Source organism: Natator depressus, chromosome 9 (assembly GCF_965152275.1).
Source record: "Natator depressus isolate rNatDep1 chromosome 9, rNatDep2.hap1, whole genome shotgun sequence".
Lineage (NCBI taxonomy): Eukaryota > Metazoa > Chordata > Testudines > Cheloniidae > Natator > Natator depressus.
The window spans coordinates 79,595,219-79,622,767 of record NC_134242.1 but is presented as its reverse complement, the minus strand read 5'-3'; the positions used below and the strand labels follow the sequence as shown (position 1 = coordinate 79,622,767).

At 44.3% G+C, this 27,549-nt stretch overlaps 1 protein-coding gene across 5 annotated transcripts; it reads right to left on the bottom strand.

Annotated features, from left to right (window-relative positions):
• Positions 1 to 1,965: 1,965 nt before the first annotated feature.
• Positions 1,966 to 27,239, bottom strand: AMER1 (APC membrane recruitment protein 1). Of its 5 annotated transcripts, XM_074962405.1 has the most exons (5): positions 26,651 to 27,239; positions 23,184 to 24,298; positions 22,229 to 22,479; positions 14,794 to 18,325; positions 1,966 to 2,234 (listed from the first exon to the last, which is right to left on the bottom strand). In XM_074962405.1, the coding sequence occupies exons 4-5, from the start codon at positions 18,229 to 18,231 to the stop codon at positions 1,989 to 1,991; spliced, it is 3,684 nt and encodes a 1,227-aa protein (XP_074818506.1). In that variant the 5' UTR covers positions 18,232 to 18,325; positions 22,229 to 22,479; positions 23,184 to 24,298; positions 26,651 to 27,239; the 3' UTR covers positions 1,966 to 1,988. The 5 variants fall into 5 exon arrangements, with proteins under 5 accessions (XP_074818506.1, XP_074818505.1, XP_074818507.1 ...); XM_074962404.1 differs by lacking the exon at positions 26,651 to 27,239 and having other exon boundaries at positions 23,184 to 24,724; XM_074962406.1 differs by lacking the exons at positions 1,966 to 2,234; positions 26,651 to 27,239 and adding an exon at positions 9,914 to 10,060 and having other exon boundaries at positions 23,184 to 24,722.
• Between the last annotated feature and the right edge of the window lie 310 nt (positions 27,240 to 27,549).

Below are 27,549 nucleotides of genomic sequence, written 5' to 3'. Positions count from 1 at the left end.
TCATTTTAAATTCCAAGTTGATGTTCCGAGTGGGAACATTTTCAAAGCAGTTTCAATTATTATTATTTTTCTTCATCTCTGCAAACTTCAGGGGTTTTAGGAGGATTTCTGATTTAAAAATATTTTCCTCAAGAATACTAATAATGTTAAATAGGTCTTGGTTGAATCATAAATTACTACCTTCCATGATCCTTTTAGGCTTTGTACAAAGCAACCTTTGAAAATATATATTTACCTTTAATGGAGTTCATCTGTGGCTCTCTCACTCTTATCCTGTGCCTGTAACAACAAAGAATTCTGTTTAAAGCAAGGAAAGATCAGATTAAATATACAGTGAAGTTCTCAGATCAGGGCTAAGTGGCAAAACCCAAATCAAAGAGAAAATACTCTAATAGAAACAAAACTTAAAATTCTGTGGATCAACAGACTGGATGCTAATTATTGCTTCTAGCTTGCTTAAGAAATTGTGAAAGACTGTGCTTTGTTTTGTAGCCACAACCACTCATTTCTAGCTGTGATCTCATTAGCTCTCATAGCTATGGGATGTGAGACCTATGGGAAATACCTAAATGCTGGAGGGGTTTTTTTGTGCAGGTGGTGCTCTTTCCTCTGAATCAGTATTGAGCCACTGCCCCAACCATAATGTTGAGAGCACCGTGATACTAAAGATAATTTTTCTCAGATGAGCTATAAAGAATATGTGTTGTTATCCTAAATATGTGTGTTGTTACAGATCCTAAGGCACTTTTTGTAAGAATAGGGGCTTTAAATCCTAGTGTCCTGCTAAAACTCTTATTTCTGAATATGTTTCCCTAGACTCCCTCTGCAATTTCAATTGAATAAAGTATTACTGTTCACTTCCTGTCCCAATCTCTGATTCAGGAAAGCACTTAAGCACACGCTTAACTTTCACCAGGTGCACAAGTTCTTTCCTGAGTCTGGGCCCTAAACTGTTGTTGCATACTGTTAAAGAGTCACAGTGTGTCACCCCAAAAGTTGCTGTAAGAAGTGGGTGAAATCACCCATTTGATCTGTCACAGCATTTGGAAAATAGGGATCTGACACACAGGAATATTGGTAAGAAACTGGACTTTATTTCCTGGCCCATTAAACCTTCAGATGCTGACCGCGGTTATTTGCTGTCTTTTCACCCAGGTTATCAGACATGCAAAAGGTGAAATATATGGAAACCAAAAGATACCACTAGAGTAAGCTTTATCATCCATAATTTGCTCATACTTTACAAAACAAAAAGAAAAAGAAAGCTTGCTCTTGGACAGAGAACAAATCCAGAAAATTTCAGTCCAAAAGAAGAGCTATGAACATACCAAAACAAGGTTAGAACGGAAGCTGTTGTGTAACTACAACCTTGTATATGCTAGAAAAGTTGTATAGATTTAACTAAAGCTCTTTAAAAATCAATCTAAACCCCTAATTAATGTAGATGCATTTAAACCAATGTAACCCTTGCTTATAGTGGTGTAAGTGCATCTATATTGGCGGTTTTCTGGTATAGACAAAAGCACCTTAGTGACTTAGGAGCCTAAGTCCTGTTTACAAAAGTGACTTTGGGCCAGATTTTTAAAAGCATTTATTCCTTTAAAAAGCTGGCCCCTAGACGTCTTAGGCTGCTGTGAGGATCCAGGCCTAAGTCACTTCTGAAAATGTAACTTTTCAAAAGCACCTAAGTGCTTTTTTCAAAATTTTATCAAAGATCTATAAGTACACCGGAGACAGGAAGAGCTCCCAGTGTAATAAATTCTCAGTCTCCAAGGGGTTAAAAAGACTCTGTAGTGTACTAAGTGGCTTCCTTTTGCTGTTTAATACACTGGAACAGAACTCACCTAATCCATCCCAACAGAAAACCCATTAGAAAGAGCAATTTAATGGCCAGACTTGGGGGTTATTTTTGGAGACGATGCATCCAAGCAAAACTGACCGCTCTGTGCCTGCCCAGCTGCTACATTATCCGATTCTCTCAGAACAGATTAGAAACACCAAATTCCTCTCATATGTTTTTTTTTGTAAATCACTGTTAAGTGATAAAGGAAAAAAGTCTGACGAATGAAAAGGTCAAATTTGAACTTCAGGCCTGGAAACATATCCCTTAATTCCTCCTCAGGCCAAGCATACCGAAAGGAGCTTGCATTTTCTTTAGAAGTGGAGATTCCTCCCTGAATGATAGCTTTCAAGATGTGGTTCCAGAAGAGGTTTGTGTCCTTTTCCCCTTGTACCTGAGGGATGGAGGAGAGGCTGTTGTCAGCGATCTACCCAACACAATTTAGTATTTAATTCTCACAGCTGATTATGTTTCAAATCTTGCACTCATTTGAAACGGAAAAAAAACATAATTGTACCTCATCAGTCAATGCCAGTTGTTGCCTGCCCTCTGCCCTCTTCCTTTTATTTTTCTTCAATTCAATTAAGCCTAATTAGATCACAGCAGGGCACACATAACTTATTACAGACATTGGTCCCAAGGGATAAATATTCAGCTGATGACCTATCCCCTCCCTGCTGGCCCAAATATTTGAGTGGTGCTGAGTCCGTCTCAAGATCTGGTCTCAGGTGCCTCCTTTGTAACTTCCTTCTTTGATCCATTTGAGGGAAGGGTCATGTGAGTGGCTCAATTTCAATGACTTGAAAGCCTCCTCATCAGAGTAATACAGCACTTTTCCTCTTCCAAGCACTTTACATAGATTAGCTAATTAATCTTCACAGCTCCCCTCTGAGGTAAACAGCATCAGCCCTGTCTGAAGGGGAACCAGGCCTTGAGTAGAGAGTAACCTGCCCACCACACACAGATGGCATCAGGAGCAGAGCTGGGATTGGAACCTTCCTGACTCCCATTCCAGTGCTCAGAACAAACCTGTCTCTGCCAAACCCTTCTCTACCTTTGGTCTTTAACCTGCACCATTTTCTTGTCTGTTCCAAGACGATAGACAAAGCCAGTAATAAATGTCTATTCTGCAGTTTGCTTAGCAAACTGTTGGCAACTGCTTCTCTTTGGCACCAGATGCACCTTCAACATAAACATTGTTTAACTGATGGCACCTCTTCCTACGTTGCTTTCACTGCTCCTTTCATAGAATCATAGAAGATGATCAGGGTTGAAAGAAACCTCAGGAGGCCATCTAGTCCAACCCCCTGCTCAAAGCAGGACCACCACCAACTGGTTTTCCCCTCTGGCATTAACCCAATTTATCAATATTCTCACTGAGAAGTCTTGAGAGACCAAGATGTGCAGGAAAATTCGGCATCTAAATTGCTTCAGTATCTGCAAAAGTCGTATCAGCCATAGGCATGTACTTCACATCCATAGGTTGTTCTCAGGCTCCTGCCTCTATGATACTTACCAGCTGTTTTCTCAGGCCAACCTACTAACTCTGTGGTTGAATATTAACCAGGACAGCAGTGATGTGGTGGAGTTATCAGGTGGCCCCTATTTAAATTCTCCACCAAATGGAAGGCCTCTTCCTCTGTTCAAGTTCCTCCTCATTTTGGATACTGCTAGATTATTTATCCTCAGGCTTCATACACATTCTTTTGAAGTGAATGTTATGCCTTAGAAATGATCAGATTTCACAAGCATCAGGAATTCTCAAAAGACTTCCGGGAGGGGAATATTCCCAGTCATCCCTATGAGGTCTTCTACCATTCCTCCCGTTTCTAATCATACAAGTTGAACAGAAGGCTATACTAGAAATACACTCACTGGATTAAATCCTGGCTCCATGGAAGTCAAGTCAAATTCCCGTTGATTTCAATGGGGCCAGGATTTCATCCACTATGTTTATCAACAGAAAGTGAGAGTTGTCTGCCAATTAGACAGAACATTTCTAACCATCAGAAGAATGAAGTTCTCGAACTGCCTTCTCAGGGGAGTGGCAAAACACTAACTTGTTTTAAGACTGAGCTCAGTAAGTTTATGGAGGGGATGGTATGATCAGATTCGCTACAATGGCATATGCCCCGTCCATGACTGCTATTAACAAATATCTCCAGCCATCAGGGATGCAGCACTAGATGGGGAAGGACTCTGAATTACTACAGAAAATTCTTTCCCAGATGTCTGGCTGGTAGGTCTAACTGATCACCTTATTTGGAGTCTGCGGGGAATTTTCCCCCAGGTCAGATTGGCAGATACCCTGTGGGGTTTTCATCTTCCTCTGCGGTGTGGGGCATGGATCACTTGCTGATTTGATCTAGAATAAATGGTGGATTCTCTGTAACTTGAAGTTTTTACATCAAGATTGGAGGACTTCAGTAACTCGGCCAGAGGTTATGGGTCTATTGCAGGAGTGGATGGATGAGGTTCTGTGACCTGCAATGTGCAGGAGCTCAGACTAGATGATCATGATAGTCCCTTCTGGCCTTAAAATCTAGGAGTCCAAGAGATCTTGCCTCCCTCCTTGGCTGTGGAAATGAGAACACGTTTTTGTTTAAATGGAAAAACGTAAGGGAGTTTAAACCGTCCTTCCCTTCTGCAGCATATGTACATGGAGTCTTTCTTATGCCAGGGAGAGAAATTCATGGAGTAGACCCTTAAAGTATTGGCAGAACATTGTCTTTCTCTGCTATGTCCATCCAAAGCTCACAGGGTGTTTGTACTGCTCTGCCCAGATTGCTCTTTAGAAGTCTATGCAAATAAGTCTAGAGCAAAGGTAAAAGCTGAATGAGAGTCTAATGTAACTTCATATAAATGAAGAAGCCACATCCTAAATGCAGAGATTCAAAGCAGAGAACAGAGGGGAGATTAAATAAGGACTCATAAGTTTGCAATTATTCCTGAACTCACGAGCTCATCATTAAGAGTGTTGCTTTCCTAGTTATCAGAATAAATGGTATTTTTAAGGACTGGTCATCCTGTTGGTATTTTCCCCACTGCCTCTCATTAAGTGTAAATATTGCTGATCTACATGAAGCTGGGAATATTTTGATTTCTATGTGCATTAAAGTTTCTAATTGGTTACAGACACCCACTCCAGGGCAACATGGCATGGACAAAGAAAGAGAACAGATGGTGGGTTAGCGGAGCATCTGCTAATCTAGTACTGAGCAGTTTTACCTGTAACCAATCATTGTGCACATCTGTTGGTCCCTGATCAAAGTCAACTGCCATGATAAATCCTGTTTGCATCTTAAATAAATAAGGATCATATCTGGGCCTGACACTCATAAATCCTCTAAGGAGCAAGCTGCTCCAACCATTATGTGATTGCTAGATAAAGAGGCAAACACTATTGTAACAGGGACCCTGGGATTGTCTTAAAGGTCCCTTGCCAATTTTGTTTACATCTGGTGCAAATACACAAGTGAATGATTCCTTTCAGTGGAAAGCCAAAACAGAGAAAAGATAAAAGGACACCCAACCTTCAACCATTCAAGTAGTATAAAAAAAAAAAAACCAATTTTCAGTGCTACAAAAAGGACATTGTTTCTTTAAGGCGCTTCTGGACAGCGAAAGAGAAGCATTATTAATAGCCGAGATTAAATGCACGCACACAGTGTAGTGACCATTCTGATCTGCAATAGATGAAGGTTGAGACTTCTCCTTAGCATAATCAATAGTCTTGACTTTCCAATGATGGTTTTCCAAGCCAGTACCCTGGGAAGCCCCGTCTCCCTTGACAACTGCTCTGGTGACACTAAATGTATCAGCTTGTCATACATTACAGATAATTATGTCTCTTTACAAATTCAGTCCCTCTCCTGTGAGATGGGGATTATTCTTTTAATTGGTTTGGTGCATTTTAAAATGATTGGGAGACTTTACAAAACCCTGTGTTACACAAGCAGCTTCCAAAACAGTATCTTGAGTTACTGGCAGGATCCCACACGAAATGTCCACCTGTGATTTTGGGGGCACTCTTGTACCCCTCATATTGCTGAGCCCAGTCATGCAACTACAGCTCTGCATAACTACCTCCAATCAGAGGCTGTCAGTGCGAATCAAACTCCAGACTTTCAGCATCAAAAGCGCAGGCCTCTATCATTTGAGCTAAACAAATACCTTTTTCAATCAAAACAGTCTGTCCTGGACAAGGACTGAACATCCCCATGGCATTCTTTTTGTGGTAGTTCTGAAAGATAATTGCAGACTGTCAGTCCAATCACCTGCCCACACACCCTACCACTGCTCATATCCATGCTCCATGAGTTTTACTTTTCTCCACCTGTTCCTTGCTTAGCTCTTCAGGTGTAAGGCTCAACCTCCGAGTTAGTCTTTTAACATGCTTTACTTACTGTAAAGTAAGCTATTGTCCAGCTAATAGTAAGATGGCCCCTGAATGAAATCAAGCTGATTCACATCCCCAGGGGCCTGATTTACTGTTGCCATGTGCCTTAGGTTACCATTTGCAGGCTCAGAATGTTTTGCTAGTGAGCCTTCGAAACTTCACCTTCAAAACACTGGCCATGACAGTGGCCAGCACCAGGCAGTAACCAGTGACCAGACAGAGCAGCGTGCAGCAGAAGCACAGCATTTCAGAACAGATGCTGTTCCTTTAAACAGCCCTTTAAAACTGGAAGACAAACATCATTAGGAGCAGAAATTGAATGGCACCCCCTGCTACATAACCCCCATCACACACACACACACACACACACACAGCTTTAGCAATTTCCATTCTCAAATAAGAGTTCACGTACATGAATGTCATCACAAGAAGACAACGTCAGAGGTACCATTAGCTAAAGTTCAGGATCTGATGAAATAGTCCTTCTGTCTATACCTATTGACTACTAGCTCTGGCAAGCTACAGCTTCCATCAATACCATAGAATTTGACACACATTTAATAGCACACTCCTTTGCATGGAAGATGAGGGAACTCTCTAGACTTTGCAGTGTTTTGGCCACAGCCTGGGAGAGGGGGAACAACAGACATGCAGCTTTAGGACTTCTCTACACAAGGAAATCTACCAGCATTATTACAGCAGTGTAATTATACTGAGATAGGGTATTCTCATTCTGAAATAAGGTTATTAGGCAGCAAATATTTTAACCAGTGCACAACTCATGGGTCACAAGGTCCTTTTTCATACAAATTAAAGTGATTCTTTCAACCCATTTCTTCCCTATACTGTACCTTCTAATCAGTCAAGAAAAACTGTTTGCAAAATAAACATTTGTGACTGATGTGCATGTGCTAAAGGGGCAGGAGAGGAGACAAAGTGTTCATTTTGCTCCTTCTATTGCTGATAAAGCTGGTGAGCAGCTTCCCAAAATTTGCTCACTGACACTCCAGTAGTAAGAAATCACAACACTTAAGAGCTGTTCCTATGAATCTCTGTGCTTCTACTTGGAAACAAGGGTCAGTGCCTTCCATGTATGTCCATGAAAGAGCAATTTTTCAATTATTCGGTTGATGAAATCAAGGGATGTGTTCTCTTCATAAACACATGAAATTCCTGCTTATTGCTTGTGAAGAGCAACAGTAGTACAGAGTACTTTAGGGAAAAAAAACAAGAAAATCTGACTTTTAGATCCAGTGCTTTCAATTATAGTTATTTTGCAGAGCTAATTTAATATGGCAGAGTAATCTGGCTGGGTACATTAAGTGTTTGAAAGTAGCCAAAGCGAGTTGGGCTCAGACCATTATTTTTTTAAAAAACACTCTTCCCAAACACTTTCCACTTTACTTTGAAAAGCCTTTTCCCCTTCAATCGTAATACCAAAGAAACACACAGATCTGACTGAGCAATAAAACAAACAAAATACACCAATGAAAATGCGTGTCCTCTAAAAACCTGAAGTTTATTCATTAGAATTCAGTGAAAGAAACATTCATTTTAAAACACAGTAAATACATTAAAAAGTTTAATAACTAGTCGTGTCAAGGACAAAAAAGAAAACATGAAACAATTGGCTATCAAGAAAGGGGTAGGGGAGATGCCAGATGCCTTCCCTTGGCTCAAGCTGTGCAGAACATATAAGGGTTCCAGTCTGTAATGTTCTGAAGTTATTATATGTGGAAACAGGTGACTTACTTCTGCCACATGCATGAAGGGGAGATCCTCTAGTGCCTTAAGCAGAACTGATGGAAGTTTCGAAAAGGTTGGTTTCTTTACAACTGACATGTGCCTCCCTCTATCCCTCAATTATCCTCTTTGCCCAAACAATCTTATCCATTTGTTTTTGTTTGCTTGCCAATAGAGTGACAAAACAGGAGTGGTGGGGACCGAAGAGAAGGAGGAACAAGCAGTTTTCCATCTCAATGGAATGTCTAAGGACAAGGACTCTATAGAGAATGCATCGCAGTGAACTATCCGATAGTGGCAGGGAGATGGGGTGGATAACTGAATGGGTCTTTTCCCTTTCTAACTTCTAGAATAACACAGATCTGCAGGGAAAAGTGAGCTGCACTGCCTAAATACAGCTTAGCAGACACTACAAATAACTGCATAAGATTGAATACCTTCAGAATTAAGGCAGGGCGGGGGGAATCAGGGAATGTTAAAAGCAAGCGTGGGTCAAAATGCCCCAGGAATGTTAGCAGCGCAGCCCTACACCCAATCTGCATTTCAGTAACAGAAGCAAAACTCAAAAGAAACAAAACAAAAACCACACACACAATAATGAACAGGAACACTGTCAGGTTAAGAGTCATTTAATTAAAGACACAAACCCCATGCACAGCCAAGTATCTCCACCTGTGTTGCCATCACTTTCAAATTTAAAACAAAACTCTACGTTCAGCGTTAATAATTTAGCTTTCCACCATTTCATTTGCTTTTTGCTCAGCAGTGAACATAAATTTTGACTATTCACTCCCTGCTCCTAGCTCATTTCACTTTCTGGGCCTCATACTCCATGCCACTGTGCTTGGGTTGCAAATCCTGCAAGGTGGGGGAAGAGGAAATCAAACGTTGAATTGAAGTCTAAAAAAAAAAATCCCAAGCACATTAACAATGAAATTTCAGAACTTTGCTTACTCACAATGTTCCTTTAAACCATGACCAGCCACTAGCCAATAGGGCCCTTAAAATTAGCGTCATAGTTGCCATGGGTTGTAAAGATTTCCCTGGACAATGCTGAGAAGCAGCCAGGGTTCTGGTGATTGCTGAGGAATGAAGTTGGTGGTGGTGCTAAGGAGGCAGGAGAGTTAGGAAGAGCCAGGAGCTAGGGTGAGGCAGTTGACTAGTCCCATTTTGGCTGGACACCCAGTGGAGCAGCTGCTCTGTATCATGCTGGGAACAGGTAATGCTCCATGCCCTGTAGGGAAGCAGGCAGCAGGAGATGTCACTCCTGCGGATGGGTTAGAATTAGTGGGGGGGCAGCACCCATTGCTCAGCCCAGCAGGAGGAACAGGGCCAGGGGGATGCAGTTGCCTCCTTCACTGCCTGGCCCAACAACGACAGCCTCTTCCCCTTTGAGGAAACCTAAGTGTGAAGACACTCCTGTTCTCTGCCTCCTGGCTGGAGGGAAGAAGGCTGAAGAGAACAAGCAGCACTACTACTACAGACTTGGCTAAGACCCAGGACACCCGCTCTTCAGGATGAATGTTCAGCCCCAGCCAAGCCCATACTGTTGTCAGCCATAGAACAGGAGCTTTGCCTTGGTTTTCCTGACAGCTTCACTGGCCAATGCCCCACCATCTCCCCTCCCAGATGGGCAGGTCCTTAAAAGTACAGAACTCCCTTCCAGAGCTTATTTAGGTATCAAAAATGGCCACTGCTGGATAAAGTAAAAAACATTAAAAAACACACACAAAACCCCCACCATTGTTTTCTAGCTTTAAAAGACAGTCAGTGATTCTTTCAGAGAGGAGGCAGAGACAGTCCACAGACTGGAATTAAAAACAAAGCTAAAAACAGCACTTGACAGATGAGACATTCTGGTGTCAGAAGATCTAAGTAGTGTCCATGGAACGTGTGGATGGCAGGAAGGGGGGCGGTTTCCGAGCTTCAGAATTAGCCCTCAGCGTGTAGCAGAGAAGCGCGATGGTTTCTTCATCACACAGGTGGTGGCAGCAGCGATTGCCTTTTCTTCGTCAGCACTGTAAGCCGCACCACGGCATCGTGACACACGAGTAAAAGAAGAGTCCATAAAATTTCCCCTATGAATATAAAATGTAAAACTATACAAAAATAGATAAAATTGACCTCTCTTATGTATAAAAAAAATCCCAGATGCAATACAGAATTACTTGGTAGTCTGACCTGAATGTCAGTGGTTTAGATTGCATGTGCAATAGCCACAGTTCACCATGTAAGGGCAAGACATTTTGTGCAAATGCCATGTGTACTGAAGTCCTGCTGTTTTTAATGCCTTGGCAGGACAATTGGCTGCGCCTGACAGTTAATTACTGACTCAGACACCACTTTCATTGAACACCTAGGCTAAAATTTTCCAATTTGGATGCCTAACTTCCACCAGGTAAAGGGATGATTGCTTGATCCTGTAATATGATGAGCACTAACTGAGAAGTCAGACCATTCTTAGTTAGGTGCCTAACAGGAAGAACCCAGGTCGGAAGATTTTGGCCATGGACCTTAATTGCAATTTTATTTATAAATGCTGTAAGTCAAGCAGGGTGAAAGAGCCAAACCCCACACCTCCCCAAAATCCCCACAACCAAGAAAAGCTTTTTGTGGTGTCAGAGTGCCCCACCTTACAAAAACCAGCAGAGGGTGTATCATTCCTTTGGTCAATCCATTAGTTTTTGGTTTTTTTTTTTAAAAACGACACAGGTGTTTAACTTTTTTTTAAAAGCAGCTACTATGCATGCTTAGTAATCAACAGACAAGCTAGGAAATCAGAAGTTAATCCTTAATCTTAATCCTTAACTCCATCCTTAATCTGTCCCATTTTTGTAAAGATCTATTTTTGGGGAGCCACTGGGTGGGAGAGGGGAGAGAAATAAGGTTTGTAATTGAAACAGCTGGTGTTTCTACCATGAGGTTAGGAAGGCTTCCCTTAAAATAAAGGGGCAGGAGAAAGACCAGTGACCTTACCCATAGCATATGCTCTGGAGCTGAATGAAATTAGTGACATATGACCGGAGAAGTTGTAGTGGGTTCCCCGAGATCTCTGCTGAAGTAAGAACTTGCAATTCCATTGTCAATTTAATTCCTTTCCCTACCACAAAGCTCAAAATAAGTTGGAACTTGAAGTGAGCATCTGAAACTTTTGGTTTTATTAATAAGCACTTAAGAAGTTACTTTTTGTCATTTCAAACCATCAGCTTTTTTAAATTAAAAAGTTATAGTCCAATTTTTTTAAAAGATTATTTCTACCAGAAGTTTTATCACCATGGAGGACTGGTCCTATTTTCCCCTCAATAGACAGGAGTTTTAGGAGCACTGTAGATTAAACCTCATAGTATTATGTCCCCTTCCCAGTTGTATTTTAAAAATTTAATTAGAATATTGAAAATTCTTATTTCTTAATGGGGCAGAATACTCCAATAACCCAGCAAATTAGCACTAAAATGCTTTAGAAATACATAATTTTATCAATTTTCTCTGTTGGAGTTCAAATCAAATTAAGAATTTATGAAAAAATGGAAGAAAAACCTTTGGTATAAAGTCAGATTATCAAGTCCTAGCTGTATTGCCTTCACATTAGTTTATAGAAACAGTTTACAATAGGTCTTCCCATCACGTACCTACAGCCAAAATGCTTATTATTAGAGACATGCATTCGTAAGTGAACATTCTTTTTAGCACTGTCACATTTATGCTTCACCAAAACTTTGGCAAAGGCTGCACCATTTAAAAACAAAAAGCACAAAACAAAAATCCACACCCACAAGAGGTCTTTGGTGACATACTCAGAACAAAAACAAAAATTTAGCGTAAGAGACTTGCTCAGAGCAAGAGAAAGAGTGAATGTTACAAATACTTTTCTGTGGAGTAATGTCTTGGATCACGCTGGAAACATTTTGTTTCTGAATGGCAGTAGGTAGAAACAGATCTGAGTTACGACGTTGGGATCTGGACTCAGCCACATCTAGTAAGTCCTAGTAGAGATTCTGATGATTAGTGCACCTAGACCTTCATTTAGGACAGTACTTAAACATATACTTATGCCCCATTGAAGTCAAAGGGACTTAAGCTCATGCTAAATAGTGATTTATTCCTGAATCAGGAAAGGAGGTTCTGCCAGCGAGTTTGAAGCCAACAAGGCTCCCTTTGTCCGCTATCTCTTAGGCTTTTCATAGGATTAAGTCAGACTGACACACCAAGATCAGAAATTCAGTGCAATGATGAATAAACTCTCAATTACTGATGGTGGGGTTTCACTGTAACTAAGAGCAGAATTTGTTCTATGCAATCCTACACCCCTCTAGAGGGTTGCATGATTGCAAGGGAGAAGAATGTAGCACAACGTGCCCTACATGGTAACATTCGCACAGTGTTACCAATGCAATAATACTGAGGAATGGAGAGTTAATCCAGGTACAACACAGAAATGGGTGTTCTTGGTCTTGAGTTCCTTTTTTTTTTTTTTAATTAAAGTCAATTGCCAAACAAAAAGCAAGCATGTTTTTGCCCTTCGCTGCTCTATATGAATGTATAAAGACAGCATCTTATATTCTCTTTTCCACTGAAGTATCAGAGCACCGCTTCTCTTTCTTTGCTGGAGGCATCAGCATTTCATACCTTGGCAACACTGTAAATACAGTGACAGTGGAGAAACCTGGTTACAATTCAGATGTTTGCTAATCCACTTAGGAACATGACTCAAATGTGTATTATAGATGGGACTTTCAGCCTGGGTATACAAAACCATTAAGCTCCAGTCTACACTACAAATTGGAAACATATTTGTAATTGGGTTATGGGATAAGAGTTGTAGCCTGGTTATCTGATGTGACTGGAATTTATGCACATTTCAGAATCAGTATTAGCTGGGGAGAGTATGTGAGAGACAGATACATGTGGGACATCACTATTTAGATCTTCCACAGATTTTGCCAAAAGGAGGCAGAAAGAGGAGGATCTGATATTTCTAGTTTAAAATTTTGCAATTTTATTTTTAAACCATTGAGAAAGTCTCTCTGCATCACAAACAAAAAAAACCAGGAAAGGGCAATTTTTTTAGTGCACTGTCGTCCACCAGGAACCAGATTAAGTCCAAGAATATAAACCTCGACTGAGGCATGGAGAGACTCAGCAAGACCCAGTTAAGAGGAAAAGAGATCTATATAAGAGACTGAAATCATGTATTTAAGACTGACAAGGACAAAGGAGTTTCCTTGGGTGAAGACATGTGCTCTGCTCCAATAGCCCGAAACAGGTGCTTTCAAGAGCTTTGTCAATGCAAACAGCCCACTCTCAAGAGTAAAGTGCATCTCCGCAGCTTGCTACTTCCTCCATCTCCCCTGCAAGGTGTGGGAGCAAAAGGGTGGCACTATGTCCAGCTTTGTTGTTTCCTCCAGACGGGAGAAAGAGAAATTGTGAAGCCTAATTTAGGCTGCATTACATCCTGTATTCCAATTAACAGAATACTTTCCTCGTATGAATTTATGCAAAGAAAATAAAAATCCAAAACACAAAACTTCCTTTTGAAGAAAAGCATTAACATCTGCAACTTAACAGCTACAGGTGTGATCCAATTTAGCTTATATAAAAGATATTAATCATGTCCCATGTCTTAGGGAGCTGGGGCAAAGCACATAAGAAAAATATTTCATCTGAACATGATATACCATGAAGTTTGATCACTCCAAAGAAATAAGGGTATTGTTGACATTCTATTCTTAAAGGGACACCATCAACATGTAGGTTGCTTTTTTTTTTGGAGAGGGGGTGTAAATAAAGTGAATTAAAAATAGAGCTGGTTAGAAAACTCCCTCCCCACTACTTCACACAACGGAAAACATCTTTTTGACCAAAATGAAAATCTACAGGAAAGTTCTTGGTTTGGTTTGAAATGTTTCCCTTTTTGAATGATTTTTGCTTTGGTGGGGAGAAACATGATATGCACATGCCATACTCTCTCTCACTTTTCCAGTGGGAAGGTGCGGTGATGAGAGAAAGTGGAGAAAACATTCCAAAAGTTGTCAAAAAGAAGCTTCACAAGAAGTAAATAGTAACAAAAAGCTTTCATTCCTTTTGAATATTGCTCTAATTGTTAAATAGTTTCAGGTACTGCACCTGTCTCAAGTCCCCTGCCAATCTGTAGTTTTACATCCACTTTTTCCTGTTTTTTTCCCATGTCACTGTGTGAAAGTTCCACATAAATGGGGGGAAATGACCACACATGTGAAACCACAAATCTGAGTGTGTATCAAGTGTTGCCAAATGCACAAAGCAAACACACTGGGAAGATATTTATCTATCATCCCTCTTATGCTACAATTTACAGCCATTTCGTGTTAAAAACATTCAGAGTTATGATTTTTGGTAGTTGATGGCGTTCCTTTAAATAGATCAGCAGAAAACTAGCCTGAACAGGGAGTCTATTTCCAGGAGATTTTATTCCAACAGCAACTGCACTATGTATTGATACTCACTCTGCACAGTTTATTATAGTCAACAGAGTGGTGGTTCACACTGACAAACACTGGTGCCTCAAGCATTAGTCTACGCTAGGACGTGGCCTACACAAAACCACAATAGAGCACCCACAGCAGTGCAGAACATCAGCAGCATTGTGAGTGACTACATACTGCACCCAACTGCAACTGAAAGAAAGAAGAGTTAATCTTTGTTGGACCAATTCTAAATGAATAACCACACACTGAAGTATATCTTCCCCCTCCCGCCACCCCACCCCTCCCTGAAAGTTAACCCTTGGCTGCCCCCCTCACCCCTCCAGTATTAGCTATTTGGCTACCATTACATTCACTGTAGTGCTTTGACAGCTAACGGGCAGCGTGTTCCCATGTACGGGTCCCCCTTTCAGCAGGTCTGTACTGGAGCTTCCATAACATTCAGCAAAGCAATCTGAAGGTTTTAAGGTCTCAGTGCCATCGTGAAACTGGAACGTTCCTTGTGTAATGCCAGCAAGTTTGCACTTTGCCGATTTATCAGGGGACTGCGTGAAAGCGAAGCTCTGAGGTAAGTCAGCCCCTTTTTCTCCCAAAGATAGCACGCAAGCCAGTTTTTTGGCCATATTTTCTCTAGGATACCTGTAGGAGCTAGACACCTCTTGGGCCTCTCTTGTATCAGTCTGCAGAGGTAAATTGGATGGTCTGACCATGTGTCTAGGCATCTGAAGCATTAGATTACTGGCCCCAGTATCCTGGGGCATCCTGTCCGGAGTCTCCCTGGCATTGCTCCATCCAAGGGACATGTAACGGGAATCCGCTTCTGACTGCTCAGATGTATCCCAGCTGCCTTTGACAACGGCAGCCCTTGCAGTCGGAGTACAGCTCCACGGTTTCTCTCCCCCTGAGGAAAGCTCGGCTTTGTACTCCACATGCTGCAACCCTGGCCAGGTAAGTACCCCATCAGCTTCTCCTCCTTCGGAAGGAGACAGCTGAATGCTCTCCTTGCTTCTGCTCACCCTGGGGACAGAGTCCTTCTTGCCACTGTCCCATTTAGACCAGAGCTGACAAGGCTTAAGGCCATTCTTGGAGAGAGGCATATCTGCAAGCTCCAACTCCAAGCTCTCCGTGTCAAGTGACCTGCTTCTTCTGTTGATGGAGAGCGGTGCTGGCAGGGAGGGGCTCAAGCCATGCAGGCGCAAATGACGGGGAAGGCTGCCAACACCCCAGTTACAGCTCTGGAAAGAGTCTTGGGGATACCCCGGGAACATTCGTTCATCACATTCGGCAAAGGACTCCTTTTGCACGTAGCTGTCATCAAAGGCCTCAAAGGATGCAGCAATGTCCTCGTCAGCGTTCATCTCCAGATGCTGCTCACATTCTCCCTCGCCTTCCTGCTCCACATCCACTATGTCAAAAGTGACCATGGTTGGAAGGACAGAAAGGTTCTGAGTGAAGGAAGAACCTGAATCAGAGCTACCAAGGCTTTCAGAAAGGCTGGAGAAGAGAGTGCCGCTGCTAGTGAACTCAACCAGCGCCTGAGAGAAGTTAACAGCCTGCTCGGGTTCACATTCACTTTCTGTCTGGGGTTCCCTGAGGCAGTTTTCCACTCTGCTGTGGTGGTCATTTTGCAAACAGCTATCGGGGTCATGTGTTCTGTAGCTGGGATAGGTCACAGTCACAGTTTTGGCTGGGACTAAGCTACGTAGTTCCCCAAACACTGCATGATCCAAATCAGAATCAAACACAGAGTTGTTTTTCATGAGCTGAATAAGGCAACTTCCTTGGGCTTTTTGGCCATTGTAATACCTTTCTGGGCACAGTGTCCCTTGAAAGTCCCTCCACTCAGGATTTTCCAGTTCGGACACTGAAATCCCAGCATCTACATTTCTGCTCAAAACTGGAGAAGCAATTTGCTCACTACCAAGGCAACTCTGATTTTTGCCAATCAATTTGGCTGCTCTAGTATTACATTCAATGTATTGCTTGTCTCTGGGACATTTCTCTTTGCTGGGGACGTCCAGCAGTTTTGCAACTGGTTCCCTCTGAAGCTCCCAATACAGCAGCTGTTTCTGAATAGCAGCCAGCCTCTCTTCCTCAGTCTCCATCACTCCACTGCTCTGCCCCATCATCTGAATAAGGTTCTTTTCGGCAGGGACAGCAAAGTCTAAGAAATGGCTGAAGATCTCTGGATGAGATGCTTTGCTCTCAAATAAGGATTCGTCCCCAAGAGAGGGGCTCATCAGGGTGTCATCGGGCTCATAAAACTCATAAAGTGCATCACCACTGTAACTGTCTCTTGGGAGACGGTCCTTCTTGATTTCCCCAAGTTCATCCTCTGGCCCCGGTGTGGTAGAGTCATAATAACCCTCGTCGCTATTGGGAGCAGATTCTTGCTGGTCACTGGGTGGCGTTAAGAGCTCTACATCATCCATCACACCTCCAGCGTACAGATGGGCCACCTCCTCACGCAAGCCGCAAGTCTCCAGCTTGCTATTCACTCCCTGCAGCTTGGGACTGTTTATGGGCTGAGGCAGCTTGGTTTCGTAGCGGCTGTCCACCTCGGTGGTGCCCTCCCACAGCTGCTGGAGGTACTCCTCTATCTCCTCCGGCGTGGCCATCTCCTCCCCTCCTCCCTGGTAAGTGACAAGGCATGAGCTTCTCTTGGCAGCATCTCTACTGCGCTCCATGGAGATCGTGCTCTCAGCAATACTGTCGATGTCTGGCTCAGCAATTATGTCTCCACACCCAGTGAGGGAATCAAAACTTTTAAGGGAAGTAACATCTCCAAAGATCAAGCTGAGCTGGTCTCCAGAGTGTACTGAAGGGGGGTCATTGTCTGGGTAGTCAGGATGGTGTGCTTCAGGGAGGCCACCGTAGGGTGAGCTGGCACAGACAATAGTCTCTGCGTCCAATTTCACATCTAGAATATTGTCTTTGCCCACAGGCACCATTGCTGCATCTCCTTCCGAGCTACTTTGAGCAGCCACGAGCCAGTCAGTGTTTTCTCCAAGGTTGGTCGTTGTGTTCAGTGAGCAATTACCATCCAAACTCCCTGTGCATGGTGCGGGGAAAGGGGTGCCTCCTGGACTCTCCTCCTCAGAGGCTCGCTGGGTTTCAGCCCCCGCCCCTTGAGTTTTCTTGGCTTGCTCTCCATCCCCGCAATCAGCAGCCCACTCCACTTTCTCAGACTCAGCAGCTTTGTTCTTTCTGTGGCGCCGGATGCTGTTGAAAAGCCCCTTCAGCCCTTTTTTGGGTCTAGGGAAGGACAACGATTTGTCTCCATTGGGCTTTTTCTCAAAGCCCTCGGCACTCCCCAGGGGAGAGCTCTCCTGCCTGCCAAACTCAAATTTGATGCTGGCGTCTGTTGCCAAGTGGGCGCTCTGAGAGCTTGGCAGCTGGCGACGATGCGAGTCCATCCCTCCATTCAAGGGGCTGTCCAACCGCAACCTCCCTTTCCCATCCTCATACCCAACGTCGCTGATCCCATCGTGCGTCTTACTTTTACTGAGACCCTTTTTGGAGGCTCCCTTCCCTTGGCCTTTATTTTTTCCTCCAAAGAAGCTTGGCAGGGTGCATATGCTCCTCTTCCCCCCAAAGAGCTTGAAGGCAGTTTTCTTCAGCTTGCCAGGGGGTGCCTGCTCCACAGCCGCGACAGAAGCATCGCTCCATTCAGGCGGCCGGTCACCTACTCTGCTCTCCTCCTGCTTCTGGTCTCCTCCCTCAACTTGCCTGCAGATGACAGACGGAGAGCTGGTTCCAACGGCATCCTCTGTACAGCACGTTTCCATGGCAGCTGTTACAGCCAGGTATATTTAGCTGGAAATAAAGACTTTGGTAGCAGAGTCTTCTTCAGGGCGTGTGGACCAAAGCATCATGATTGATCTAAAAGGAAGAAAGACAAGAGACATGAGAAACCATTAATGGTTTGCTTGGAATCACCTGAGTGGGTGAAACAAGGCAAAGAGGTCAGGCACATTCATGACCACAGCTGGGACACTGACTAGTGAGACCTCTGTAACTCACTCTATAGGTTAGTTCTTTTTATCATCTCTCCTCTCAATAATGACTGGGGTTTGAACTTAATGCTGATTTCCAGACTGCTAGTTTGTTAAGCCTCCATTTTATCCTCAAGGCAGGAGTACCACTTCCTCAGTATAAACACTTCCCATATGGAGAGACAGATTTGCTTTCTCTGGCTCACTGTGGTTGTGAGAGACCACGTGTGTTGCGGCCACATCTCCAGAGTACTGGACTAAGACCCACCAAACTCACTGCACTGACTTTAGTCACTATGAACTTTCCAGTTTTAGTTAGTCCCCGTGATCTCAGCGCCTTTCTGCTTTTAAAGTGTCAGATACAATTCAATTCAATTCTCCAAAACATTCCCTATCAACATTTTGCACTTAACACTTAAATACAACCAATTTAAAGCACAAGCACTAAAATGACAGTGTTTCTCTGAATAAAGAGAGTGATTTTTATTTGCACTAGATTTCACTTGTCTTTAAACATCTTTCAGGAAAGCTAGAATTAAAAACCAGTTCAGTACAAAAACCTCCCTGATCAGATTATCTCAGAAACACCAGAGATGGAGACTTTAATCTGATGCTGGCTCGACGTGAACAAAATAAAAATATTTCTTTTTGGCATTGGGCAGGAATGGGCGGGGGGAGAGAAAGAGAATAAATCCAGTGAAAACTGTTATGCACTGCTGGGTTTTTATGCCTGCAGCTTAGATTTTTCTGGTCTGAGGCCCCCACCGAATTTAAACAAAGATCCTGTTTGAGGAAAAAACACCCCCCAAATCATGGGCCTCCTAACACCCATGACTTGAGGGCAAATCCTGAAGATGAAGGATTTTTCTTGAATCTCTGGGGGACCGGGTAGTCACTGGAGGAGCAAGAAAGCAGCATTTTTATTGGCTTCTATTATTAATAAAAGCCTTGGCGTTCACCCTGCTCACTAAAATTAATGGCTAAGAAGCAGATGGGGCAGGTTGTAATTGTATTAAAGTGATGGTTACGAGAACATTGCAAAACAGAGTGATGCGTAGGTAGCGATCTGAAAACTGCATGCAGCCTCCCCTCTCCTGCTACAGACGGTTGTGCTGCAGAGACAGCATGTCTGGTAGCTAAGCATGCACACAGAAAGAAAGCAAAGGAGGGCACTTTGCCACGCCATAACTGGCTCTGCACCGTACAACTCGTCAGTTTAGTACAGTATTGGAGCTTGAGACTGGGAATTAGGAGCTATTTCTAGCTCTGCTGTTGATTTGCTGTGTGATCTCAGGCAAGTCAACCATGGTGTTCCTCAGTTTCACCCCTCCGGGGGGCAAGGGAAAAAAAATACTGACCTGCCTCACTAACCGGCTAATTTCACTGGTGTGTATAATGGCCTATTGAAGCATTCACTTGTGACATACACAGTACCCAAGTTCCATTGTAGGAGTTCCCTTGTTGCTTTGCAAACGTACTTAAGTCATTGGTAAATTTATTTAAACAACATTATTGAGATGCACATTATTATGCTTTGGCCATCCCTCCTGTTAACTCCAACCATGCTAGGGAGCACGCATTTACGCAAAGCAGGAAGGAGAAGGGAGGAATGAAACTTAGGGTACACCTACAGTGGCAGAGTTACATCGCCGGCAGTTACAGCGCCGCTCAAAGAGCGCTGAAGGGAAACTGCTGTTGTGTGTTCACACTGTCAGCTGCCTGCACAATAGCGTGTTCACACTTGCAGCGGTATTCGGAACGTTGCACTCTGGGCAGCTATCCCACAGAGCACCCTTTCCTCTTCTGCCGCTAAGAGCTGTGGGAAGGCGGAGGGGGTCGCAGGGCATCCTGGCTCCTGTCCCAATGCCCCAGGATGCACTGCTTCGCATCCCAGCAATCCCTGTGCTTCTGTCCGCATTTGGCACCATCTTTCAATAGCTTTGTGTACTGCGTGCTCTGCCTCTTCGGTCTGCAGGAATGGATCCTGCACTGCTGACCAATATGCTGCTCGCTCTCACTAACATGTCACGAGTGGCAGTGGGGTTATTCCTTAAACTATAAAGGCAAGAGGAGCTTGACATTGATCTCGCCACACGTAGCAGCTACGACACGAGACTGCGGGTGGCATTTGAGGTGCTGACCACAGTGGAACGCTGCTTTTGGGCTTGGGAAACAAGCACTGAGTGGTGGGATCACATCGCGATGCACGTCTGGGATGACGAGCAGTGGCTGCAGAACTTTCGCATGAGGAAAGCCACATTCTGGGACTACGTGATGAGCTCGTCCCAGCCCTGCGGTGCAAGGACACGAGAACGAGAGCTGCTCTGTCGTTGGAGAAGCACATGGTGATTGCACTGTGGAAGCTGGCTACTCCAGATTGCTACTGATCGGTCGCTAACCAGTTCAGAGTGGGAAAGTCGACCATTGGACTTGTGTCGACAGAAGTGTGCAGGGCCATTAACCGCATTCTGCTCCGAAAGACCGTGACTCTGGGCAACATGCGTGATATTGTGGATGGCTTTGCACAAATGGGCTTCCCTAACTGCGGAGGGACAATAGATGGCATGAATATTCCAATTCTGGCACCAGACCACCTAGCCACTGAGTACATTAATCGCAAGGGGTATTTCTCAATGGTTCTCCAGGTGCTTGTGGATCACCGGGGGCATTTCACAGGCATTGACACAGGCTGGTCCGGAAAGGTGCACGACGCACTCATGCTTTGGAACACGGGCCTGTTCAGGAAGCTGCAAACAGGAACTTTCTTCCTGGACCAGAAGATCACTGTAGGGGAAGTTGAAATGCCCACTGTAATCCTGGGAGACCCTGCTTACCCCTTAATGCCATGGCTTATGAAGCCATACACGGGGCATCTTGACGGCAGCAAAGAGTGGTTCAACAACAGGCTGAGCAAGTGCAGAATGACTGTTGACTGTGCTTTTGGCCATTTAAAGGCCTGCTGGCGCTGCCTATATGGGAGGCTGGACCTGGCCGATGACAATATTTCTATGCTTACAGCCTTGTGCTGTACGCTTCATAATATTTGTGAAGGGAAGAGTGAACCGCTGAGGCTCAGTGCCTGGAGGCTGAATTTGAACAGCCAGAGACCAGGGCTATTAGAGGGGCGCAGCGTGGGGCCATAAGGATCAGGGATGCCTTGAGGCAGCAATTTGAAGCTGAAAGCCACTAATATTTGTTGCTATGCTTGGGAGTGCAGTGCTTGTAATGCTAGGAGGTGATTGTGATTGGTGCAGACAATGCACTATGAAGTTTTAAGAAAAGTGCCTGTTGCTTTGCAGGGTTCCGTTTGCTTTCAATTAATGGAATAAAGATTGCTTTCAAACCAAAACAATTATTTTATTAAAAAACAACCACCAGAGGAGAGAAAGAGACCCACACAAAAAAAACCAAAACCCATCAGCACTGTGGGGGATGGGGGAAGGGAAGGTCCCAGGAGGAGGTGGGATCCCTGGACAGTTAAAGATTTGTGTATGTCCAGGTATCATATGCAACCTTGTCCTTTGGAGTACAGTGAAGCAGGTACTGTACTTCAGGAGGGCTAAACTGCAGAGGGACGGGTGTTAAGTGCAGTGGGTACTGGGAGTCCGCAGGGCTGGACTGCGATGGGGCAGGAGTGGAACGCATAGGGTACAGACTGGAGCCAGGAGGTTGATAAGAGTGTTGGCGGTGTCTGGGGGATGCATGGGAAAGAGCTGTGACAGCGGCTGCAGGGGAGGGTTTGGTTTGGAGGGGTGGGGAGGGGAGGGTTGGTTTGCAGTGCTAGTAGCACCTGGAGCATGTCTGCTTGGCGCTCCATAATGTTTAAGAGCCACTCCCTGGCTTCGTTCTGGCGCAGTGTGTTCTCCTTTTGGTCCTTCTTCTTGCTGTCCCACCACTCCTTCAATTCTTGTTTTTCGGCCGCAGAGTGCATCGTGACATCACAAAGGAAGTCCTCTTTAGGTCTTCGTGGCCACTTACTAATTCTGCACAGCCGTTCAGCCAGAAACAACAAAGAGGGAGGCTGGGCACCCCAGGCCACATCTGTGAAGCCAAAATGCAACATTTTACAGAAGCACTATTGTTTGCAACACACAGACCACCGATTTAAAATACAGCCACTATTCACATACCTGTCACTAACTGGCTGACCCCAGGCAAGTAGACATGAGCCACAAGACCCCCAAAATAGCGAGTAACCACAGGGGCAGGGGTAATAGTGTCCCAGAACCGTATTGTAGTCTGGGCATGTGGCTCTTGGGGAGAGCCAGCACTGTAGGGTGTGGGGAGGCTTATAATCATTATTGTCCCCACATTTTCCACAGGCTGTGTTCATTATGGAAGATCTTTCACTGCTGAGGGTGAGCAGGGAACCAAGGGAGGGTCTTCTCGAAGACTGCAGTTTCTGCCTTGGCCCTATGGGGCTCGCCTGTGTACATCAATGGTAACCTTTCCCCTCCTCCTCCATGACGGCAGAGTGACGCGGGAAAGTTACCCTTAATGGGGCAAGAAACAAAGCAGCTCTGCCAAAGAACCTGAGGCAGCGAACTGCCCAGTATCAACATGAAAGTTTCATGGCGATCTCTGAGGCAGATTCCCGTGAAGCGAGGGAGTCAATCAACAGCCTACTCCGCCGCTCAGACTAGGCAGGTAGTGGTACGTGCATCATACATACACAAACCTGCTTTCTGCAGCCCTCCTGCCCCCAACAACTCGCTTCAGCGATTCCCAAAATCAAAGTCACTTACCAGAGGCCTCCTCTCCTGTTTGCACTTTGCCAAGTTCCGACAGCTGTGACTGGCTAGCCTCCTCCAGGGTAGAAAAGAGCTCCTGGCTGAATTCACCTCTGACCTCCGAGTCATCCTCTGCCTCTGGGTCCCCCTCCACATCCTCGTCCAAGATTTCCTCCTCCTGGCTTGGTCCACTCTCGACTGGCACGCGAGCCAACAAAGTATCCACAGTTGCCTTTGCAGATGATCGTGGCATCCAGCTCTTTGTAGAACCAGCAGCTCGTGGGCACAGCACCGGAGCGGCGGTTTGCCTCCCGCGCCTTGTGGTAGGCATTCCGCAGCTCCTTCACTTTGACCCTGCAGTGCAGCGTGTCACGGTTATGGCCCCTTTCTGTCATGCATCATGAAATCTGTCTGTAGGTATCCTAATACCTACAGCTGGAGCACAGCTGGGACTGGACAATCTCCTCTCCCCAAATGCTGATGAGGTCCAGCAGCTCAGCATTGCTCCAAGCCAGGGATCACTTGGTGCGAGGAGCAGGCCTGGTCACCTGGAAAGATGCACTGAGACCACTGCACGAGTCACCGAGCAAACAGGAAGGGGACTTTCAAAATTCCCAAGGAATTTAAGGGGTGGGGCTCATGATTGGTCACCTGGGGGCAGGGCAGTAGAGTTCAAACCGACAACCAGAGAGGCGAGAAGAGGCATTGTGGGACACTTCTTAGAGGCCAATCGCAGCATTGTAATCACCAGTGTTTACACTGGCACCGCGGTGCTGTAGCCCCGGCACAGAAAGCTGTATGCCTCTCGTCAGGGTAGTTTTTTTAACAGCACTGCAACTGCTTGGCAGCGTGTACACCTTGGGAGTCACAACGCAGAAAGCTACTTTGCTGCGCAGAAACTTGACAGTGTAGACAAGGCCTCAGAGAGACTTTCCAAAGGTTGCACCTTCTCAGAACATGCTGCTTCCTCCCACGCACACTCCAAATCCCCATCACACTTAGGTGGTTGCTTTGCAATTACTTTAGCAGTTCTCCTAACTCCAGCAGGAGAGACAGACACTACAGGAAGTTGTTCGTAGCTAAGGCAACCATGGGACATGGGCAGTCTACAAGAAATTCTCTCTTGCGGCCTGGGGGAGAAACACATATATAAAGCACGATCAGTGCCTAGTTTGAAGGCTCTGCTCTAAAGGTGGCAAGTGATCAAGTCAACAGGGCTATGCCTCACCCTGTATAGCGTCTATAGGAAAGGGCCCTGCTCAGTTTCTGCTCTCCTTAACAGTTAGAGATGGGTCAACACTGGCTCTCAAATCCCAACCCATTTGAGTTTCAGTTAGTGAAGCCACTTCTATAATTCTGATGCCAGGTCAGTTCCAAAGCGTAAAGGAACCTATTTTCCATGTCAGGAGCGGATGCAGTTGAAATCTCATGAAAGCCGTTTACAAGATTACACACCATCTAATCTCAATCCAGACACCAACTCAGCTTTACATAGGTTGTAAACCTAATCTGGATATGGATGCTTGAATGTCTTGGCAGCCCATTGCTACTAAAAGAGTGTCCACCTAAACCAGTTTTGATAATGATTTTATCAGAAGTCTCATGACATTTAGACCTGGTCTACTAAAGGGCAAGACAAACTGTCTTGTGTCAACCTAGCTGTGGAAGCATCTTCACTTAAATTTGGCTCCCATCGATATAAGTGCCTCTCTATGCTGATTTAGTAACACCACCTCCCTGAGCGGCGTAGAGTCATGGACAATGTAATTAGGTCGGTGCAGTGTCAGTGCAGACACTACTTTGCTTATGTCAACTATTACTGGCCTTCAGGAGCCATCTCAAAAGCCCCACAGATAGACAATACAATCGATACAAGTGCTGCTGGTGAGGACACGCCACTGACAAAAGAAGCCAAGTGTGAGCACACACAAGCGATTTAACAACTATGGTGGCTGTATGCCGACATAATTAGGTTGACATAATTTTGTTCTGTCGACATGGCCTTAGTGTTTTTCTTAAGGCCCCAGTCCCTGGATCTGCCATTATGTGAGAATCTCAGCTTTCACTTAAAATATAAATAAATAAAGAGAGAGATCCTAGACTTCATGGTTGTGAAAAAAAATCTTGAAAGATGACCCGAGTGACCCCTTAAGGCTCAAAAGGCAAATAAAAAGCACCCCCCCCTTTTTTTTAAAACTCATTATTAAGCCAATCCCATGATTATTTTTGGTTCTGTCTCTTGTTTTTTTGACCACTGCGGCCTAAAAAGATGTGTTTTCAACTTGAGTTTAGTTAACTCAAATTAACTAAAACAAAATAAAATCCTCCTAGTGAAGACAATGCAGTTTGTAGTTTTCACACCAATTAGCAGGTCAAAGTAAATCCCAGCCTCCCCTATAGCAGGCTGAGTTAAAGATGAGCTCCATCTTCACTAGGAATTTTCTTCATGTTGAGGCTAACTCGACTGAGGAACACACTACTGAAGATGCGCCATTGGGGTTGGAAATACTGTTAGCATAAAGTTTTGGTCCCACAGAGATGCCGGTTGTTGCACACTGCATAGTAATGGGGGCAGGAGGGGCAGGAGACAGGAAAAAAAATATTTTAGAGCTCACCCTGGCTCAAAATCAGCACTGACAACAATGTATACCCACTCTGTAACCACAGGACCAAACCAGAAATATGGTTGCCATGAGCAAAAAAGTATCCATAAGGAAAGAGAAGAAGGTTAGAAGCCATGGTGGGATGAGACTGCATTTCAGCTACATTAGGCTTTTTTGGGGGCCTAGATTTTGTCTGTCCTAGAATAATAATACACAATACCTATTACTAACGTACTGCTTTTCATCAGTAGATCTCAAAGTACTCCACAATCTTTAATGTACGTAACCTGAGAACACCCCTTGAGGTAAGGAAGCTTTATTATCCCCATTTTACATATGGGGAACTGAGGCTCAGCGAGGCTAAGGGATTTGCCCAAGGTCTCCCCATGTCCTAGGCCAGAGCCCTAGCCAGCCTTCCTGCTCTCAGCAGGATAAACTCAGTCAGCATTTTAAATACGTCATCATGCTCCAACAGTATACAGTTATACAACCCAGTGGTTAGGACATCAGCAGCTGTCTGCAGCACTGTCTACAGTAGCAATACCACATTGCTACTATTGGGGAAGCTGAACTGATGGCAACAGCATAAGAGATGGTTAAAAAAAAAGAGAGCTCCTAGTCTACATCATTATACAAGGCAGGTTTACATATCACAATGGGAGAACATCCAAGTCCTGTCTGCAGTAACTGGTGGGTACTAATTTTCCAAGTTTTTTTTCCTGTACAGACACACCCAGAATCTCCAAACAAGATCAGGGCCCCAGTGAGCAAGACTACAGTCAGAGACAGGCCCTAACCCACACTGCTTAAAAACTAAAAACAGATACGATGCTGCAGAGTGGAGATGAATTCCAAGACTTGTGTTAGAGAACCACGTACCTGCACAACTGATAACTTCCTAGTGCTATAGCAACTTTCCTTCTTGTCTACATAGATGGGGGAAAACAGTGTTCATATTGCGCGCAGCCTGGCCTTGATTTCAGCTGCAAGACAGATTTTTCTGATCATGCTGGCAAGAAGAGAAAGATATTATACAGACGCTCCTAACTACAGCAGAGAATCTTGCTAGTCAGTGGATCTTTCCATAGAGTTACACACCTTCATCTAAGTATGGTTGCAAAATACAAATGACTTTTGCCCAAATTATTTGCAGAGGATCATGCTGGGCCCTTAACGTTTTGACAAAAAAGTTTAAAGAAAACCCACCATTGATTCTGTTAGCCATGGTGTTTAAACGCTAACAAAAATCTACATTCTACAGACTTGGGAAAATATCACCTCTGGATTTAGGAAAATTTTATTCCCTTAATAGCCATGTGTTGTAATCACTTTGTCAAGTCCCTCTGCTTCAGGTGGACTGACACCTCTTACAATAAACAGGCTGCAAGCTTTTCATTGTGTTGCATCAGAGATTGTTTTCAGTCACATACAAGAAAGCTAATCAATGGATGCACAAGGTATTTACTCCAGACTGCCAGTTTGTTTTACCCAGTGCTATTTCTCTGCAAACAAGTTAAACTGGAGGCTAAATGCAGAGTCATTCTATGCAGTAGATTTAATAATTCTATTGAGATGATGTTGAAGTAAAAAGAAAAAACGGTACAGTTTAAGCATAGAAGTTTCTGGTTATCAGGGAATAAGGTACAGATTATCAAGGGATGCAAAATTCGGTTTAGGATCGGGTGGCGTAAGGAATACATAATCTGCAATCTCCCCGATTGGGGGTATAAGGTTAACGGGTCAAAGTACAGACATTGAGATACGAGGGTATGTTGTTC